General features: G+C 47.1%; 1 protein-coding gene across 4 annotated transcripts in view; it reads left to right on the top strand.

The window, feature by feature from the left end:
* LOC147685008 (uncharacterized) overlaps nucleotides 1-19,762 on the top strand; it is a 2,279,237-nt gene that overhangs the window by 671,989 nt on the left and 1,587,486 nt on the right. For 3 of the 4 annotated variants that reach the window (XM_086940905.1, XM_086940907.1, XM_086940906.1), the window contains exons 3-4: nucleotides 9,590-9,729; nucleotides 10,041-10,183. The exons of the other annotated variant lie outside the window; for it this stretch is intronic. In XM_086940905.1, coding sequence (XP_086797031.1) covers nucleotides 9,590-9,729; nucleotides 10,041-10,183 — 283 coding nt within the window. The remainder of the gene's footprint in view (nucleotides 1-9,589; nucleotides 9,730-10,040; nucleotides 10,184-19,762) is intronic. 4 annotated transcript variants of the gene reach the window in all.

The raw sequence follows: 19,762 nt of genomic DNA, 5'->3' as shown, positions 1-19,762 counted from the left end.
TACAGATATATTTGATATATACCTTGTGTGGTGTCCTCTCATTTGGTATTCAAGGGATTATTGTTGGTTAAACAATTGGCTTCACATGCTCTCTGAAGTATTAGCCTAAGACTGCTTTGTCCATGCTACCACTATGATAGCTGGTCTATAAGGTTGACTTTACAACCATCACCATAAGTGTTGTTTGGACTGATACAGGGTGCCCACTAGAATAGTGGACATCATATATCAGGCCAACTTCTCACAATCGGATCTTTTGAGGAACTCCTGCTGCAGGTGTTCAAAAGTATCCAGGGGATCTTGAGGTCCCTCTTTGGTTTTTCCTGCCTCACTTTGCTCGCATTGGACATTTGCTCCCCCTGACGTCAGGGAGCCTCATGGCTCCGGGAATAATTCTTCCCTTCTGAAGTGGGGTTCTGGATGGCAGGCCACCAACAGCACTGTGTCTGCCAATGGGCTTCAGGGCCCCACTGATCGTCATTAGTGTGGATGACCCGATGGCTGCCGAAAGGCCCTCTTGAATGATGGAATCCTCTTCAAGTTAAACATTTTCACCTTAAAGGATCTGGGCCATCTCCCCCGCTCATGTTTGTGAAACTAACTAAGAGGGTGAGAAGGTATTTGAGGCCTGTAATCTCCTCAGGCCACAGGCACAGCATCCCATTGCGTCAATGCTCCTTACCTATCTCTAGAATAGAACTGATTCTGTCAGCCTGGTCCTTTTAGTGATTTAACTCTCATTCGTGGTTACCCCACAAAGTAACTGTTGCACAGTCTGGGCCCCTCCTCCTGGTGAAATACCTAGAGCTTCAAGAAGGAAGTGACTGCAGCTCAGACTTGGTGCAGTGCTCTTCCACACTATAATTGTACCTACAAAATGGACCAACTCCGTAAAATCAATGAATCTCTATTATGCATGTTAACAGAGAGTGGGCCGGCTGTCCCTAATCTCTGATACAGTCCACCAGACGAAGATAACAGCATTTACCTGGCTAGGAGAGCTGCTGCTTCTCATGCATAATCCTCACCTTGGCCTTGGCATAGGTTACAATTTCTGTTGGCAACAGAAGTTATTAGCTGATTCTGGATTGAAACACCTGCAAGAAAAACGCATTTCTTGTGTTTTCCTCCATCCAAAAAGCTGGTAAAATTTCTAGATTGGAAACTGAACAGAAATTGGCATTTACTGTAGGGATTTGGTGCAGTAATCCCGATTACTGTATACTTTCCTATTTCTCATGGGATAGTGAGATTTCTCTTGGAATTGGTAGGGCATTTTGCACCCTAAAATTACAGCCAATCATGGTATAAGTAAATTTGTATGTGTAATTACTGGTGCAGGATTGCTGTAAAATATGTAATGGATGCTTTAGGGAATAATTCCATCTGACCTGAGAGTTCGCAATGCTCCTGCATTGTTCATTGAAATCCGCAAGTTTCTGGAGCGGGGGTCACGGATTTCAAACCGCTGCTCCAGAGACTGGATGATGTTAATTATCGAAACCGCTAAAGATTTAATGACCGCTCTTAGCCAGGAAATCCAAGCTCTGGAAGATAAGCTTCAAGCCTCTAGTGCTGTTGATGATGCAAAAAACAAGCTTGAAAAGATACAATCTGAGATGAAAGATTTTGACACATATTTAACCAACAAAAAAAACGAAAAACTAAAGAAAGATGTATGTTGGTTCACAAAAGAAAAAATCTACCCCTATTTGAACCCAAACTATTACCAAGGAGGTACTCAAGCTAACTACAATCCTAATTATGATAACACCTACTAGAGAAACTATACTAACTTTTCAGACACTGGTTCCTCCGACTCTGACACGGATAATTACCAAGACCCGGGGAGGGGACGCTTCAATTCCAGACCTCCCTTTAGAGGTAGACAAGGATACCAAAACACCCATACTCGGGGTTTTTTATCAAGAGGCCCGTACAGGGGGAAAACTGTCAATTGGCAACAGGACAGGGGGGGACATCAAATGATGAGCCCACAACCTCAGCAACAATATGTAAAGACGCGAAATCAACAATATTGGTGGTAGATTCAAATGACAATGAGTGCAAATAAATCAAGGGATACAATGCCAATTTATAACCTATCATCCACTAATCTAAATAATGAAGAAGTTACATTACTGAATCGAGGATTATCCTTTGTTCCTTGCACTCCCTTGAACAAATTTAAACTTCATGAAGATCTCTTTGCATTTTTCAGAAAAATCAGACTTAAGAAATTCTTTGAAGGTAAAACAAGAGAAGAAGAAAATAACTTGTCTGGCTGTAAACCACCTTCAAGCTTTACACCCACATTAGACATGGTGGGACCCGAAGTCCACGGAGGGTAATACAAGACATTACGCGTCTCTTGACAGGAACTAACAGACCTAATTTTAATTTATCAAAACAGGAAAATTTAGCCCTCAAGAACATCGAGACAAATACCAATCTGATAATAAAACCCTGCGACAAGGGTGGGGGCATTACTATTTTTGATAAAAGTGAATATGACAAAAAGATGCTAGATATGCTGAGTATTGAGGAGCACTATAGGCCAGCACACCCGAGGGAATTACAACCTCTTAATACAACCATAAGAGAAATAACCAATGCCACATTTGAAGAAGGATTCATTTGTGAAGACTAATTGATCTTTCTGAATAAAACCTGTCCGGTAGTTCCAGCATTGTGTGGTCTACCAAAGACACATAAAAATGAAATTAGTCCCCCTATGCGACCAATTATTTCCACGATTGGGTCAAGCACAGAGCCTTTATCAAAATACGTGGACAAGTTTTTGTGCCCACTGACACAAAGATATGAATCATTTATCCGTGACACGGGAGACATGATCACCAAAACAGAGGGCACTGTCTTCAACACAGCTACTGACATACTGGTAACACTTGACATTGAGGCGTTGTATACCAACATCCCTCAATGTCCAGCGTTACAAGCTGTGGCATCTCTATTACATAGATATCCCGAAAACAGACCTGATAGGTTCATCTTGCAATACTTAGAGATTGTCCTGTTAAACAATTTTTTCGACTATGATGGTGCCCTTTACAAGCAAGTGAAGGGCACCAGCACGGGAGCTTCTTGCCCCCCAAGTATAGCGTACGCCTACATGGGCGAATGGGAACTAAGAAATGTGTACAATGAGGTTGCACCCTTTTTTGAAAATGTTCATTTATGGCGTCGATTCATTGATGATTTTTTTTTTTTTGGCGTGGTACTGAGGTCCAATTGAAAGACTATATACTGTGGTTAAATTCGAGTGACCATAATCTTAGGTTCACTTCCAATTACCACAGTGACAAGGTGGAATTTCTAGATATAGAGATAAATGGCAGTAGTGGAGTATTAGAAGTAAGACTGTTTAGGAAACCAACTGCGAAAAATACTATCCTCCAGTTTGGGAGTTTCCACCCACACTGCCAAAAAGATTAAATTCCCTTTGGCAAATTCCTTAGGATACGCTGAAATTGTACAAATTTGACAGAATATCAACGCCACGGAGTAGTACTCAAAACCAGACTACTCACAAGAGGCTACCCTCATCGACTGATTCGACAAGCATTCAAAAGAGCAAAGTACTACGACCGGGATTCTTTACTAAGTGGTACCAAACGGAAACCTTCAGACAGAATCACCTGTGTCATCAACCACTCATTGAATTATAAAATCAAAAATATAATCAATAAGAATTGGAGTATACTAGAAACAGATGAAAGTGAGACTCATCTTTTAAAACCCTTAGTGGCATATAGAAGAAACAAGAACCTAAAAGATTGCTTAGTCCACACTAGAAACAGACACAAGGCAGGCAGTATCCAGACATCCATAACAGGACTGAATCCGGTCCTCGGCAATCATAAATGCGGATCATGTCATGCATGTGATGCCGCTATTATAACTGATTCAATGAACTATAACAACTTCAAAGCGAATCTAAGATCATTGACAAATTGCAGGAGTAGTAATGTTATTTACATCATCATATGTCCATGTAGCCTCGCCTATATTGGCGAGACCGGAAGGGAATTCCGCATCAGATTTAGTAAACATAAGTCAGCAGTGAGAATGAGAAAAACATCAGCACCCCTAGTGCAACACTGTATAGACTTTAATCACAATGAAGTGGAATTACGTTGGTGCATACTTGAGAAAGTGCAACACAAAACAGGACAATCTATGGAATACACTCGTAGAAAACGCAAGAGTTTTTGGATTTTTCAGTTTGATAGTGTACATAGGGGACTCAATGAAAATATAGCCTGGTATGTTACTAAACATACGTAAAGTGGCAAGTTCTGATTAAATTCTCTAACTGCTTCCAAGATCATCTGCCCATAATCAATATATTGAGGAGGTATTAGTTACCACCACTATAAAAATACCATTTTGAGCATAAGACATGGTCTCGCCGTAAAACCCTAGCATCATCCACCTCTGTGTTTAAATAGATAGAATATGTGATGCAATGTTAATAAGACAAGTTCACCCTTCTTCTTTTTTGCAACACTCCTTTGTCACTCATAAATTAAATACCTGATATACTACTAACCTTTTATGAAACAATGAAGTCGTTTAAAATTCTAGCGTATATAATAAATACGCTCTTGCAAAAATTAGGCGCTTGATATAAATATCTAGTGGTGTTATTTAGTAGTTAGATCGTGAACCCGTTCAAAAATGGCGCCCGCATTTACAAACGGGAGGTTTAGTTAAAGACAGTGATTCAGGACCCGATCCATCTGCTTCCGGGTTAGGACACGCCAAAAATGTAACCCCCGCGCACTCGCAGGACTTATTTAAGGCTTCCGAAACTAACATGCCATTATATCGACTATTGGGGCAGGAGAGACGAGGCAGGATGACCGCACCAAACTATTACGAGAAAGGTATGAACGCTATTGGACAATTGTGACGCGAGTAGATTGTTGCGTAGCTTTAACCATCTAGAATTGTTTTGAAACGATTCAGTTTAAGAGAAATATTCGGTAGTAGAGACTTACTTGTAATGTTAGCCCCAAATAGTCAAGGACCTCAGGGATAGAGAAGACATCTATAGTTAGGAAGGGGCAATTGCAACGGAGGGTTTCGATGTGCATAACTTAATGAAGAGTGTGTCCGGCACTTTAACAATGTACAGCCAGGGGGGAGGAGCCAAGATGGCGACCTGAGCGGACGTGCAGCCCTTCGGCTCCGCCGGCCCCGGAATCCCGCACCGCAATCCTGCTTATCTTCCTGAAGTATTTTCGAACTGAAACGTGCGGGAAGCGGAGCTGATGCTATTGGTGTTCCTCCGACCTCTCCACCCGCCCGGAGTCGGAAGCTATGGACCGACTCGCCCTGGCCCGGGACCCTGTCTGCTCCGCTGCGCACTGCGGACCTCGCGTGCTTTGACTCAGCCGATCCGCTGCGGAGGTGGTGCGATAGCACGGAGTCTCCTTCATTCGCGCACGGACCGAACACCGCCTGCCGCCAAGAACTACCGTGGTTGTGCTGGGTTGCACGGAGGTGGAGGGGAGAAGTGCCTTCTGTACGAGTCCTTTGTCCTTGGCCGCCATGTTTCTGCTCATCTTTCATTATCCCTCTGGCCGGCAACGGCGAGCCCCACTTGGTTCTGCCTGACTCACCACACTGCTGCCTACTTCCAGACTACGCTGCAGACCGGGAGGACTATTGTTTGCCCGGGGAACGACAACTGCTGCCCGGTCGCGTCCTGCGACCCCCCTTCCCCCCCACAGTACTTCGGTGGATTGAGGGCAAGATGGCGATGCCTGTTGTTCGCCACTGTGAGGACGACTACGCACCCTCTCCACGGAGCAGCGGGCTCGCTTGCGTGCAGGGGGCCGGAGCACACTCTTCCCCCGGACGTATAGAATTATGGGAACTACAGCCTGACTGTACCGTTAAAGACGTGTTGGCGACCTTGGGCGAGCTGCGATCGGCGATGCTACATAGCTACAGTGTACTGGGGGTTAAACTCGATGCATGTGCCCACGCCCTATGTCAGGAGCAGGGGAATCATCCCCGACAAAGTTTCGACTTGGAGCTGCTACAGTCTGTCACCACACCGTCGCCTCGGAGTGCTACAGTGGATGTTACAGTAACCATTGCTGCGGCTGGTAGCGATTTGTTGCTAACCACCAGCTCAGTCATTGCTACACTATCTCCCCCTTGCTCCATGCCTGACTGTATGCATCGCTCCATGATTACACAGCTTTGGGTATCAGCTGCCTGCCCTCATGCTTTTTCATCTGCTCACTTATCATGGACTTTGATTTCCCTGCTTAGTGACTTTTGTGAACTGGATACGCCGGGGAAGCCTGCGACCGAGGGGGATTCATTTTTTGGGGCCAGACGCCGTTCTCTCGGTGTTTATGCACCTCCCCCCTCCTCCGGGCGGCCATTTTCTCTCGTCCCCTTGGACTGCACTGGACTATCACGTGGAGTGGGTGAGAGGACGAGCCTCAGATCGGGCCAGGGCTAGGAGATCCCTTTTTGTTTAACTGCCGGGCGGGTGGGTGGAGACTGTGTGGGACTCGAATTTGGCCTGTTTCATTACGGATTGTGCATTGACTCTCCCTAATTGATAGATTGCTGCTGATTTTATTCGATGCTGATATTGGGGTGGAGAACGTTTATTGGGCCGGCGGAGTCCGCGTGTATGTGTAACTGGCCCTCCTCCCGGCCTTTCTTTTGTGGGAGTCCAAGGATAGAATACCTTTCTTTTCTTACTCCCTATATCACTGGATTATCTTCCTTTTACTTTCTCTTTCCTTTCTCCTTACTTCTTCTCTTCTCTTGCTGTATTTCGGGTTTATGGGGCGACAGACACTCTGCTAGGGGGGGGGGGGGGGTAGGCCATAGCCTCTGCATGTGTGTAGGGTGGGGGGTTAAATTTAGTTCTTGTTAATTTCTATGGTGCCTAATTTTGCTTCTTTTATAATTTTTCTTCTTCTCTTGGCCCGTGTATAGGCATACTGGGGGATGGGTGGCGGCGAAGACGTAGATGGGTTGTTGAGACTGCTTATGGATATCTTGTGGCCATCCTGCCTGGTCGGGACTTGCTTGTTTGCGATTTGAATTGGTCGGAAATGGTAGCTTCTGTCAAGTCCCACCTACATGGACCTGGGTTTTTTCTTTTCTTATTTTTATGAGTACGGAACAACACGACCTGACCCTAATAGTCGCACAAAAATTTTAAATTAACCTGCATTGCTCCTGTGTCAAGGTATTGCAGCGCTTTCCAGTTTGCTTTCTGCATAGTAACTATAGTTATGCTGTATTACTTTGTCGCCGTATTGCATGCACTAGTGCTACATGAGAGTTCGTGGCCGGCCGGATGGTTGTGGGCCCGTATTTGTCCTGTTTTTGTGCACAATAAAGGTTTTCAAAAACTTAAAAAAAAAAAAACCAATGTACAGCCAGGAAGGGGCAAGGGTAACGGTGAACTTTTATGAGCATAACTTAAATAAGAGTGTGTCCTGCATTTTAATACCAGAGATGAGCGCTTTAAATAGGGACTGTTATAGCAAATAATACATAGATAGTAAGAGCTACATATACGACCTATATTAAAAACGTAATTGTCTCATTATAGACGTTTATTACTGATAGAGTGTGGTAACAAAGGAAGACAATGTGGGATCTGGCTTATGAAAAATACGAAGAGTAGAGGCCGTACTGCCCATCAGAAACAAAGGTTAGTTAATAATTATAACTACGATCGGTGCGATAAATAGTGTGGATACAGGAAAGCTGATGCAACTTGACCTTATTTGTCTAGGGCGACCATAAACGAGAGCTCCTTCAACACATGTCTCTTCCTGTCATACAAACCAAGATAAAGAATAAGTATAATCTCTAAACGACGAATCTGTTTTAAATTCGGGGTATGAGCACCTTGTTAATATCAATTTCAACTATTCATATAGAGTCCGAAAATATGTTCCTAAAATAGATGTTTTCCCTCCAGGGATTGGTTATTGGTGTTAAAGAGAAGTTAAAAATCTAACATAGAAGAAACACAATATATCTGGGTATCATTAAACGAAAGGTGAGAGTACACTAAACTCTGAGACAATTCACTGCTGTTTTCCTTGAAAGTAGAAGGCGCATTGTATATTTGTTTATATAGATCGGATATAATGTGCCTTAATGAGTGTTCTATAGCTCTTTTTAAGGAATCTGAAAATATGTTATATGTCAATAGGACAACTAATGGAGCAGGTCAGATCACATATGTCCCATCATTGTGATCGTGTTACACTGCATTGGGCTCTGCTTATCAGGCCCCGTCTTTATTTTCAAAGACAGTCCCTCACTCAATTGACGCCGCTGGCCTCTGGTGTAATGTGGTATCTCATAGCAAGTATATAAAGAATTTTGTAGATGTAATATGGCAGATTAATTCACCTGTCCTTCAACTGAGGTTATGTCACAGGTACATTATATTGTGTTTGTAATTTCAGGTACCCTGCACACACACGCTGAGGGGAGAATAAACTTTTTCTTATCTGGTCCTGAGGAAGGTGGTCAGAATCCACTGAAACGCGCGCAGACCTGGCGTGGAAATACACAAATAATATCTGTGTTACCTCAACCTTAGAAATTGTTTTCGGGTTTGGAAAGTGTAGAGATGTGTGAATGAGTACGTGTGTATGGTAGTTGGTGTGTGGCAGACATGGTTTTGTTTTTCACTGTATGAATATTTGTTTTTTACATTGCAAAGATAAAGGTATTGTTCACTGTATTTTAATGTTGATCTGATTACAACTTATGTTAATGAACTGATGAATACATAAGGAAAAGACTTAAAAAGAAGAAAAAAATATTTTATATAAAAAAACACTTTTGATACACTACAGAAAAAGAATAAAATTAATAAAATACTTCAAATGAGACAACTAACTTTGTTGTATCTGTGTTAATATGAAGGCTTATTGATTGACCTTATGAGCCATGCTATATAGGAAAGTATAAACTGACCACGGGGGAATTCCAATATTTTTTTCATGGATGCTTTAGTCTCCCTGACGGTTCTAGAAGGTCCGTGTTCCCCATGATCTGTGAGTTTTGCATGGTGAGATAGCAGCTGGTGGTGTTATACTTGTGAGCATATGTTAATCTGAGATGGTGTCTAAATCCCTAAGCCCTGTTCAGGTCGAGGAATGGATCCATATATAGACCTTAACAGATATAGTTCTATTTCCAGTGGATAAAACAGCAGGTCTTTATTTAGGTATTGTTATTGTTACGAAGAGTTATAACCTGTTGATATCCTTTGCCCACACCCCCCATTTCTGGGCAAGCACCTGCTATGTCTGCTTCTATTCTAATGAGTTTCTGAATGTCTGTCCTCGTCCACTCCAAGCCTGTCTGCTCCGCTTATAGTAAGTATGTCTATCTGTGCGATAGGCGAGGTTACATTACATTACATCTCGCTTTGCTCATCTGGCCTGTCCCTTGTGATAAGTCTTTCTCTGCGTGGCAGGGGGCAGGTGTGGCCATTGTTCTTACTCACACACCATGCCTACTTGGTTTGCCTAATGAGAAGTCTTGTCTGTTTTAGGTTACTTCAGGGAGGCGAGCTGCGCCATCAACTTCAAAGGGCTTCGTCAAGTCAATCTGGAGCAGGCGCGATCGGGGCTTTCAACACTCCTCGAGTCCAGGACCTTTCAAGCAGTCCCGGGACTGGCACCAACTCACAAGGTGAACTTTTTCAGTTTCCGTGGAAGACTGGGGTAGAAGGGAAGAATAGTTATGTGTTTAGCGGAAAAGAGGGAGTTGAGAGTAGTCACCTCCCTGGGAAATTGCTGGCGTTTGTTAATGTTATGAAGTCTACAGTAATTATCAGCAAACGTTTGAAAAGCATTTTTTTTACTTTTGGTTAATGTATGATCATTTGTTCTGTGACTGTACAATTCAAAGCTACACAAACTGTAATTGAAGGGCACAGGGCTCTTGGTTTGTCTTTGCATGGTCTAACATTGAGGTTATTCCTTTCTCTGTTCTCTGCCTAGAGTTACTAGGAAGCCCATCGCCATCCTGTGGAGAAGTTGCCCCTCCCAGTTCCAGAATGAAGCTGGATAAGAAAGAGTTTGATGAACAGCATCGGGATAAGTTGGCACAGGAAGTGAAAGCAGAGAAACGCAACAAAAAGAAGGTACTATAACCTGGCTGCCTGTGATTGTGAGCCGTGATCAGACGTGTCGTAGAGGCCATGTATGTGAGCCATCATTTATCAGGAATGTGGTAATATGAGTCTGCAGTTGAGAGCAATTAAGCTGTTATTTGGTTTAAGCAAAAGTTAGCATTTGGCCTGGTACCCCAGAAAAAACTTTGGGAGGTTCTAAACGAGATGGGAGTTCCCACCCACCTCTTACAGGCTATAATTAGACTCCATGAGGGCAATTTTGCTCATGTTCGGTGTGGGAGGGGTGGGGTTCTGTCAAAGAGGTTCCCTGTCCTAAGGAGGGTAAGGCAGGGTTGCGTCTTGGCGCTAACACTGTTTTGCCTTTACGTTAACAATGTTCTAACTCATCTAACTAACGTCAGGGAAATTGATGCCCCATTTTTGGCGGGCAGGAGGGTGCCGGCAATTATGTTCGCCGACGACACCCTCCTGCTCTCCAAATCCCCAATGGGAATACAGCGGATCCTGGACGGATTTGGTCTTTTCTGTAGACAGTATGGTCTAGAGATCAATACAGGGAAGACCAAATTCATGATATTCAACCCCTCCCCCACGACAAGATTAAACCCTTCACTGAGCTCAGTAACCTTGGAGAGGGTAAAAACATTTCAGTACTTGGGCGTAACTTTGCATGAGAATTTAGCTTGGCTAGTGCCTCTGTGTAGGAACCTGGGCGTAAGGAACTTTGTGATCTCGTACAGAATACTGAAAACTGATTCCTCCCCTTATATTGTATTCGCAGTTGCTAAATTTTTAATGGCCATGTGGCACATTAGGAGTAAAATACTCAAAGTTCGACTGTCATAGGATTGTATTGCCAACTTAACCTCATTGCCATTGTATCTTTTGACTATCATAAGGGGAGTGGTTGTTTCTTTTATATACCCTTCCAAAGTATGTCTTAATTTATTGTCTTATAACAAATGTTTGTTATGTATGTCTTTTTATGCATCTTTTATGGCCTAAACGGCCGAAATAAAGAATTTTTCGATTGGATTGGATTGGTTTAAATGTGCAGGGTGTGAGACATGACTTGTTCGACATTTTTGAAGATGAGGGTAGGAGATGGGAAGTAGGTAGGAGCGGATTGGTGTTTAGAAGTGATAAACGGGATGAGAATGGGCCCTAGTGTCAATCTAAGGTAGGGTGACCAGACTTCGAAAGGCAAAAACCGCGACAGGGCAAACGTAGAAGTAGGACTAAAAGTGTTTGTGTGTTTATGCACACCAACAGTGGGTGCCACGGATTTTATATCACTTATGGCAGTATGGCAGAACCTCCTCCCGCCCCCAAAACGCTCCTCCCCTCTGCTGAGACCAGAACCTGAGGTTCCATCTGACCTCCTGCTGTGCCCAGTGTCTGGGATCATTACCTCTAGTTCACACTACTGAGGAGCAGGTGGAAGTGAGCGACTGTGCAATAATTCCAGTACTCACTCCACATTCTTCTAAAACACCAGGACTATTTAAAATCGTTACCCGTCAGGACACCGGGACAAACCTGGCAAAACCCGGGACTGTCCGGTGAAATTCAGGACGTTTGTCACCTTAATCTAAGGGTGAGTGCAGAGGCCTAGGCCTGTCCCTGACTGCAAGGTTCTAGACCTGTCCTGTGACTTGCAGGGTGCGCACCCATGTGCCCCAGTGCTTAAAATGGAAAAATAGAAGTGCAGGTACTCTGCACCAGAGTACCTGCTTGTTTCTGAGACCTGGCAGTACTCTCCAATTTTTCTTGAAAAGTGCAGGTACTTCCCTCTCAAAAAAAAAAAAGTGCTGGTACTCAGTACCGGGCAGTACTAGCCCATTTAAAGCACGGAGGTGCCCTCAAAATGGACAGAGGACTACTGTCCCATTGCTGGATATAGCAAATAAAGCGGTTTTGGTAGCATGCCGGATTTTGAGATTGATGGCATGACCTCGCTTTTGTGTCACTGAGTGTAGCTTACAGCCTCCTTTTTTGTAATGTCCACTGTAATTTGAATGCCATAACTTTGCCCCAACATCCTGTTTGTCAAGTGAGTTTGAGTGTGCGTGTAGCAAATGTGCAATAGTAGGACTGTGCATGTGAGTGAGTGTCAAAGCCAGTGGCGATCCAATTTGACAGCCACACATTTTTGATGGCACAAGGAGGAAGATGACAGCTTCGCCAGACAGTGGAAGTGTATTTCCAGGTTTCCTGTGGATGAAGGGTGGAGATCCAGTTACTAAAGTGAGGAGGGTGGAGACAGGGCTACCTTTAGAAATTGTTTGCAAGAGGCTGCTGAGTTGTTCTTCCTGAACACTGTGATTTGGTTGATCATTGGGGTGAAGGGTGGGACTGCAGTTTCTGCTGTGCAAAGTTAAGAATTTTCTACGTCAGGCCTGCCCTTATGTCTATCACTTATTACTTTCTCAGAGAAGCTAATGACAGCAAGGTGCAGAAACCTCACACTTCATTGTACCCATGCTGAGGCTGCTCCTGTTAGTGACAACCCCAGTGCTGCCTGGTGTGAGAAACATCAAGGTAGCGCACACGAATGTCCTTGCATGTAAGACCTAACTGGTGAGAAAGATCTGCCTGTGGGTTAGACTCTAACTGTTGCTCCAGGCGAAAGGCATGCGCTTCTAACTGGGTAGGAAGAGCAGAGCTGTCAAGCTCCTGGGCTTTAATATAGCTCTTGTCAAAGTCTGGTAGTGTCGCCTTACTGGGGGCCCATAGGGTTCCTACTCCTGTAACTGATCCTTCACTATTATGGAAATAAGCAAAGAGTTCAGACCAGAGTGAGTGGACAAGCTTGTTATCCTGGAGATACCAGGCATTTCGATGCCACATGGGGCGCAAGCCCGGTGGTGGGTGTACAGGATGAAGGAGTAAAGGCGAATGATCTGAGATTCCGTAGGGTAACATATTTATCGTAGTCAAGTATTGGCAATCTAGGGTGGGTGGAAAGATAATATCTACTCGAGAGTGAGTGTGGTTGGCCCCGATGTATGTTTGAACTGCAGAAGTTGGAGGTGCCACGATTTCCACGCATCGCAGAGACCCTGGGCAGTGGTCCAATCAGTGAGATGGCAAGCACTGACCCGCCGTGAAGCAGTAAGGGTTCAAGTACTATCTAGATCAGGGTCCGGCACTGCATTGAAACTACCCCTCCAATCACTGTAAGCCCCCGTGGAAGACACGAAAGAAGGTGTGAAAGGTCCCAAAGACAGGAGGGCATGGAAGCTGGTGCAATATAGACACATACCAGCAAGACCACCCATTGCTCCGATGTGCCCTCCAAGGCAACAAAATACCCTGGCTTTCCGGCAATATCCTGCGTGTAAAACTCTGTCATAGGCCTTACGAGCCTGAATGGGACAGTGTTCCCCCAGGAGATGAGTCTCTTGTAGCAATAAGACCTGGGAGGTGCCGGTGGGCAAAGGTAAATTCACCCCTCGTTTCACTCGTTTTAGTAGGCAATTAACATTCCATGACAGAACCCGAAAGGCTGTATGTATGGGGGGTGGAAGTTATTGTGAGGTATGGGCGGTAGACCGCTTAGGTGCGGGCCCACCGGGTCTGATGAAGATTGTAGTAGTGGTGTATTGCAGATGGGTGCTACCCTCGGACTGTATTCAGAAATGAAGTGAATGTGTGTGCCAAAGCCTAAAAGGGTAAACAAATACATCAAACATGTTGCAAAGAGGACCCAGCCCCCCCAACTCCCACCCCTCCTCACACTTTTGCCCAGAAGCATCTGTCGCCCTATAAAAAAGGTATCTTGGAGAAAACAATAAACACTTCCTGAGTACTTCAGGGGAGGGAAACCCCATAATTGTAGGAGAAATTGTTAAGTCAGTAGCCGCCATCTTACAGTCAAGTAGAAAAAAACACTAAAAGCAGAGCAAACCGGGAAGGCAAGTAGAGAAACAGATAAACAACATAGCTGAAAGGTGAATAAGACCAAATATAAATCTGGGGTTTTTGCAGCCAGTAGATTCAAACCCAATCATCTTGGAGGTCTGCAGTACAGATCAGAATCAACGTGCAAATCAGCTGGGTCAGTGAGGGAGGCAGTTCTTCTATCTACCCCTGAATTGTAGTCCTCTGCCTCGGAGGCGGGGCCTGAGGCAGGCCAAGACTCGTGAAGGTAGCAGCCGCCATTTCATAGCCACAGGGAGATCCCAGGCTATGCACGTAAACAATTAAACATAGCTCGGAAGCAAATAGGACAAGGCATGCATCAGAAGGGTGTGCATCCAGTAGAGGTCAAAGCCAGTCAAATTTCAGGGCTGCAGGACAAATCAGAGTCCGTGAGGAAAATAGCCAGATCCGTGAGTGAGGCAGTTTGTCCATCAGCCTCCCTCTCCTTTAGCCTCCGCTCCAGCCTTCCACTCCTTTAGCATCCGCTCCAGAGGCAGGGTTTGAAGCAGGTCTTGGTGGTGACAGTGGCTGCCCCTGGGGAGGGGGGGTTGTCTTGTGGGTGAGAGCGACTGACCAACTCTACGTCCCCTCTCTTGATCTGGTGCGCCATCTATGAGGTTTGTTACAAAAGTAAGGGTAGACCCATAAGAAAGTCACTGGGACCTGGGTATGCAGCAGTACAAAATGAGGGGGGCCCAGAACAGGGAAAGACACAGTATAAATAACTGATTATGGAAAAATTAGACAGAAATATTCAATTTAGGAGTACGTTGGTATTTAATCACAATGTACTACCACAGATATTCAGTACAATGCATGAGTACATTGATCCACAATTTTTAGTGCCCAACAGGTAATAGGGAGGGGAGTGGAAGTGGTAGGAAATGGTGCAAGGTAGGGAATGTGCAAACAGGTCAAAAATACTTATTCAGAAACAGTAAACTATTAGCAAATGGCTTCATGTGCAAGCCCAAAAACAGATACAATCGAAAATCATGATGAAAAATTAGGTGGCCAGACTTCTAAAAAAAGCAGTATAATTCGTGCTTGGGGCAGAAGTTGGCAGAAACGACGGTTGTCTACGTTTCGACCCAGAAAGTTGCGTAGGGTAAGTAAACCCTTACATGAGGGTCTTCATCAGGACGGAGGGGGCAGGGGCGGTAGGCAAGCTTCCTAGAGCAGACATATAAAAACAAAAGGTCATGGCAGTCCCATGGGGAACAAGGGTGAATTAAAAGGTGGAGAACAAAGGATTAGCACACTAAGTGGTTTGAGGGATCAATAACTACCATGCGGGCGATGTCACACACGGAGAGCGGGGCAGTGCATGCAACCAGCTAGTAATCTGTGAATAGACAATATGTTCCATGTAACCAAACTAGGAAGCTGTGGCAGCAGAAGTGCTTTAAAATATCAATATTATTAACAGATGAAAACTTACAAGCAAAACAGGTTGATGCTATGATTACGTATGGTAATCCCCATTACTCTTAGTCCTACTCGTCCTCGACTCAGTCATCACACATGAGGCATACCAAAGCAACGCCCAAACAGGCCTTTGGAAACCCACACATAACAAAACACAGACCAGACACAAAGGAGTGCAGCAAGATAAAGTTGCAAGAAACAAACAGAATCAGAGCGGAGGGGAAAACCCCCACAGCCAGCAACACCCCACAACCAAAACGAACGTGGACTCGGAGGCCCAGGACCCAGCCCGACAAACACACCAAGAGACACACCCAGGTAAGCAGCCCAGGAGGCAGACATGCCCCGAGCGGAACGCGCCAGGACACCCGCCGGACAGGGCAAACCAACACCAAGATAGGCAAGAGTAAAGACCACCATAAACCAGCGACCCAAAGAGAGCCTGGAAGCAGCCGTATCCAAACCAGCCAAGCCAAAGGACACGGAGAGAGAGTCAGAAGAGCGAAACGCCCCAGAACGAGCCACAGAAATGGACAAGGCACGTTTGAGGCCAAAAGAAAGAAAAGAAAAGCCACCAGGCATGACAGAAATTCAAGGGCCACAGACTCCAAACGGTCAAAAGGGGAAGACTGCAAAACCTCCAACACCAAGGAGAGACCCCAAGGGGGTACCAAAGAGCGAACAGAAGGAGAAGAGAGAAACTCCGAAAAAGGCGAGAAAACCAACAAGCCATCAGAAGGATGAAAGGAAACCGGGACCCGGAAGGCACGGATAGCAGCCTAAAGGCCCAGCAAGGTAACCAGAGGAGGAACACCACCTCGAAAAAGAAGACCAGCGCTCCGAATAGGAAGACAAGGTAGACTACCTACGAGAAGCCCGCAGCACCTAAATCAAGTGGTCGGGCAGACCACGGGCCCCAAGAGACACCCGTTCAACCCCCAAACCGCCAAGGAGAGGGGAACCAGAAAGAGGGACGAGACCTCAGAGGAGAGGGGTGGCGGGGCAGAAGCCAAGGAGGCCCCATCGCCAGGCCCAGCAGCAGAGGAAACCAGGACCCCCACGGCCAGTGAGGCAGCACTGCCACCACCTGAGCCCCCTCCCACTGAACCTTCAGTAGAAATGCAGGAATCAAAGGAAAGGGAGGAAAGGCATAGAGAAGCCAAGGAGGCCAAAGGAGAGGCATGGCATCCACCCCCCATGCGCACACCTCCGGAGACCTGGAGCAGAACAGGGGCACCAGGGCATTGGACCCCGAGGCAAACAAGACCAGAGCCGGAGTCCCAAACTCAGGCAAAGCATCCGAAAGGTCCCGGGAGACAGACATAGGGACAGAGATGAGGGAAACCACCGACTCAGGGAGTCCGCCACCACATTGGCCACACCCCCAATGTGTGGAGCATACAGGGCCAGAAGATGAAGTTCCTCCCAAGCCGAGATGGAACAGACCACCAGATTCAGGGATGAACTGCGGGTCCCCCCTGGCGATATAGATATGCCAGAGTCACTGTGTAGTCCGATCGCCCCAGGACATGGCAACCCTCCAGACGAAGATGGAAATAACGAAGCGCCCTCTCCACTGCAAACAACTCCCTCCAGTTGGACGACCTGCGAGATTCCGACGGGAGCCAACGCGCCAGTACCACCCAACAGGCCATAGTCGCGCCCCAGCCCGAGGTGCTGGTATCCGTGGTCACAACCAGAGGAGGGAGACGAAACAATATCCCCACGGAAAGGCGGGAGGGGTCCAGCCACCACCGGAGAGCAGACACAACATCCAGAGACACAGGAACAGGAACCGCAAATTCCAGGACAGGAAAGGGGACCCACCGCTGCACACCACAGCAGAGGCCGCAGATGAACCCTGGCCCTTGGCACGGTGAAAACAGAAGCAGCCATGTGGCCTTGAACCCCCAGCCACTGAAGGAGGGGAGCCGAGGCTCGTGACAACAAGTTCCTCAGCAAGGACCGGAGGCGACGAATCCGGGCGTCCGGCAGGAACACCCTGCCCAACACAGAACTGAACACTGCACCGATGAAGGTCCTCCGGGTCGCAGGATCCAGGAGACATTTGGGTAAGTTGAACAAAAACCCGTGGTCCCTGAGCATAGACATGGCCAAGTGAAAGTGGTGAGACATGACCTCCAGGGACGGAGCCTGAACCATCCAGACATCCAAATACGGGAACACATACACCCCCAGGAGTTGGAGAAGGGCCACCACCCTGGTGAACACCGGGGGGCGGACCGAAGACCAAAGGGGAGGATGCAGAATAGCCAGTGCTGACCCACCAGGCAGAATCGCAGGAAATGCAGAACCGTCACAGCCACCGGGACGTGCAGACACGCATCTTGGAGGTCGAGTGTGGAGAACACCCAACCTGACTGGATCAACGGAATAACCATCTGGAGGGCCTCCATCTTGAACGGGAACTCCCATACGAACAAGTCCAGACCCCGAAGGCTGATGACCACTTGGAAACCCCCCGTGACCTACGGCACCACGAAGATGACGGAGTAAACGCCCAACCCCTGCTCCGCCAGGGGAACCGGGACAACCGCCAGCTTGCCGACCAAAGAACGAACTCCGTCCAACAAGGCCAGGTGGCGGGAAGCATCCCGAGGAGAAGGGGACACCACCACACTGGAGGGGGGAGGGGGCAGCAAGCATCCGATCCGGTAGCCTCTCGACAAGACATTCAGCACCCATCTGTCCAAGGTAGTCAGGCGCCAAGCAGGAAGGAACCTGCAAAGTCTCCCACCAACCAGAGGCGGACCACCAGCGAGAACGTCCCCAAGGACGGCCCAGTCAGGAACGCTGCGGACCAGACCCGGCACCCCTCCGGGACCATTTCAGAAATAACCGGGGGAAAGAACGTCCAGTGCCCCGTTGAGTCCGAAAGGAGGACTGCTGAAAACTGGAAGGCTGGCGGAAATCCTGACACCAGAGAAGGAAGAACCCTCTCGGGTGGAAGATCACGAAAGGACAAAAAACGCCTGCGTACCTTGAAGACCCAGTGTAGCTTCTCTACCAGCGAGTCACCAAACAGACAGGCACTAGTGAAAGGCAGCCGCAAAGCCATGGAACGCTGGGCCGCGTCCGGCAACCAATCCCGTAGAAATAGGATACGGCGGGCAGCAACAGAGGAACCACAGGACACAGCAGAAGCCCTCACAGAATCAAAGGCAATGTCCGACAGAAATTCCTCCTGGCGCACCATAGACTCCAGCAACTCCGGACAACCGGCACCCTCCTGCATGGACGAAAACAGGGACTCGAAATCGGTCAGCAAAGACGGGGCAACGTACGCCCCATAAATGCCAGAACGAATAGCCAGATGAGAAACGGCAGAAGACATCTTCAGGGCAGAATCCACCCACTCGTCCACACCGTCCTTCAGAATGTGACCAGCAGCCATGGAAGGACGACCCACAAGACTGGCCACCTCAGAGTCCACAGGAACGGAACAGGCAAAGTGCCTGCCATATCCCATAACGGAGAAAGCAAGGACACAAACCAGGGCATGGAGAAAGACCTGGGTCCTTCCACACCTGCACAGAACCACGGACACAAAAGAGGCACCGGCAGAGAAGAGGCAACAGGCCACCAGAAGTGCGGCAAGAGAACACCCAGAGAAGTGATGGGCACAGAACCCTCAGGAAACCCCATGTCAACCCATACATGGAAAAGGATGACAGGCAAGAGCTCCCCGGAAATGGACATGCCCTGCAGGGCAACCGTAGTAAGCGAAGACCACCAGAACCATCAGAGAAAGAAAATCCGAAGAAAGGCAGAAATCCCAACAGCAAGCAACAGATGAGCCTTAATAACAGAAAGAGACTCCAGAAGACGGCGCCCAATCCGGGCATCAGCACACTTCCAGGCACGAATCACAGGAGAGGGGAGGAGGCCCCACCGGAAAAAGGGGAAGATGCAGGCACAGGAGAGGTATACCTTCCCTCATGACGGAGATTGCACACGACCAACGCTCCAAGCTGAACCAAAAAAAAAGAAAAACAGTGGCCAAACATCTGGCGTGCAACTACCCCTGTAAAAACATTAGCGGGCAGGAGAGGGGACGCAGCACAGTGTATTTTCCATATACACTCACTCCAGTAAAAAGGCACCAGCAAGGGTCAATGCGGATGTGGGTCAGGCGAGCCACGAACCGTGTATCCCAGCACCAAAGTCGGCAGCGCTAACAGAACGGCCACATCCTCCCCCTCGGAAGAGCGCAGC

The sequence above is a fragment of the Lissotriton vulgaris genome, chromosome 10, assembly GCF_964263255.1.
Source record: "Lissotriton vulgaris chromosome 10, aLisVul1.2, whole genome shotgun sequence".
Taxonomy (NCBI): Eukaryota; Metazoa; Chordata; class Amphibia; order Caudata; family Salamandridae; genus Lissotriton; species Lissotriton vulgaris.
The sequence above is the reverse complement of the archived record's forward strand: the minus strand, read 5'-3'. Positions and strand labels throughout refer to the sequence as shown.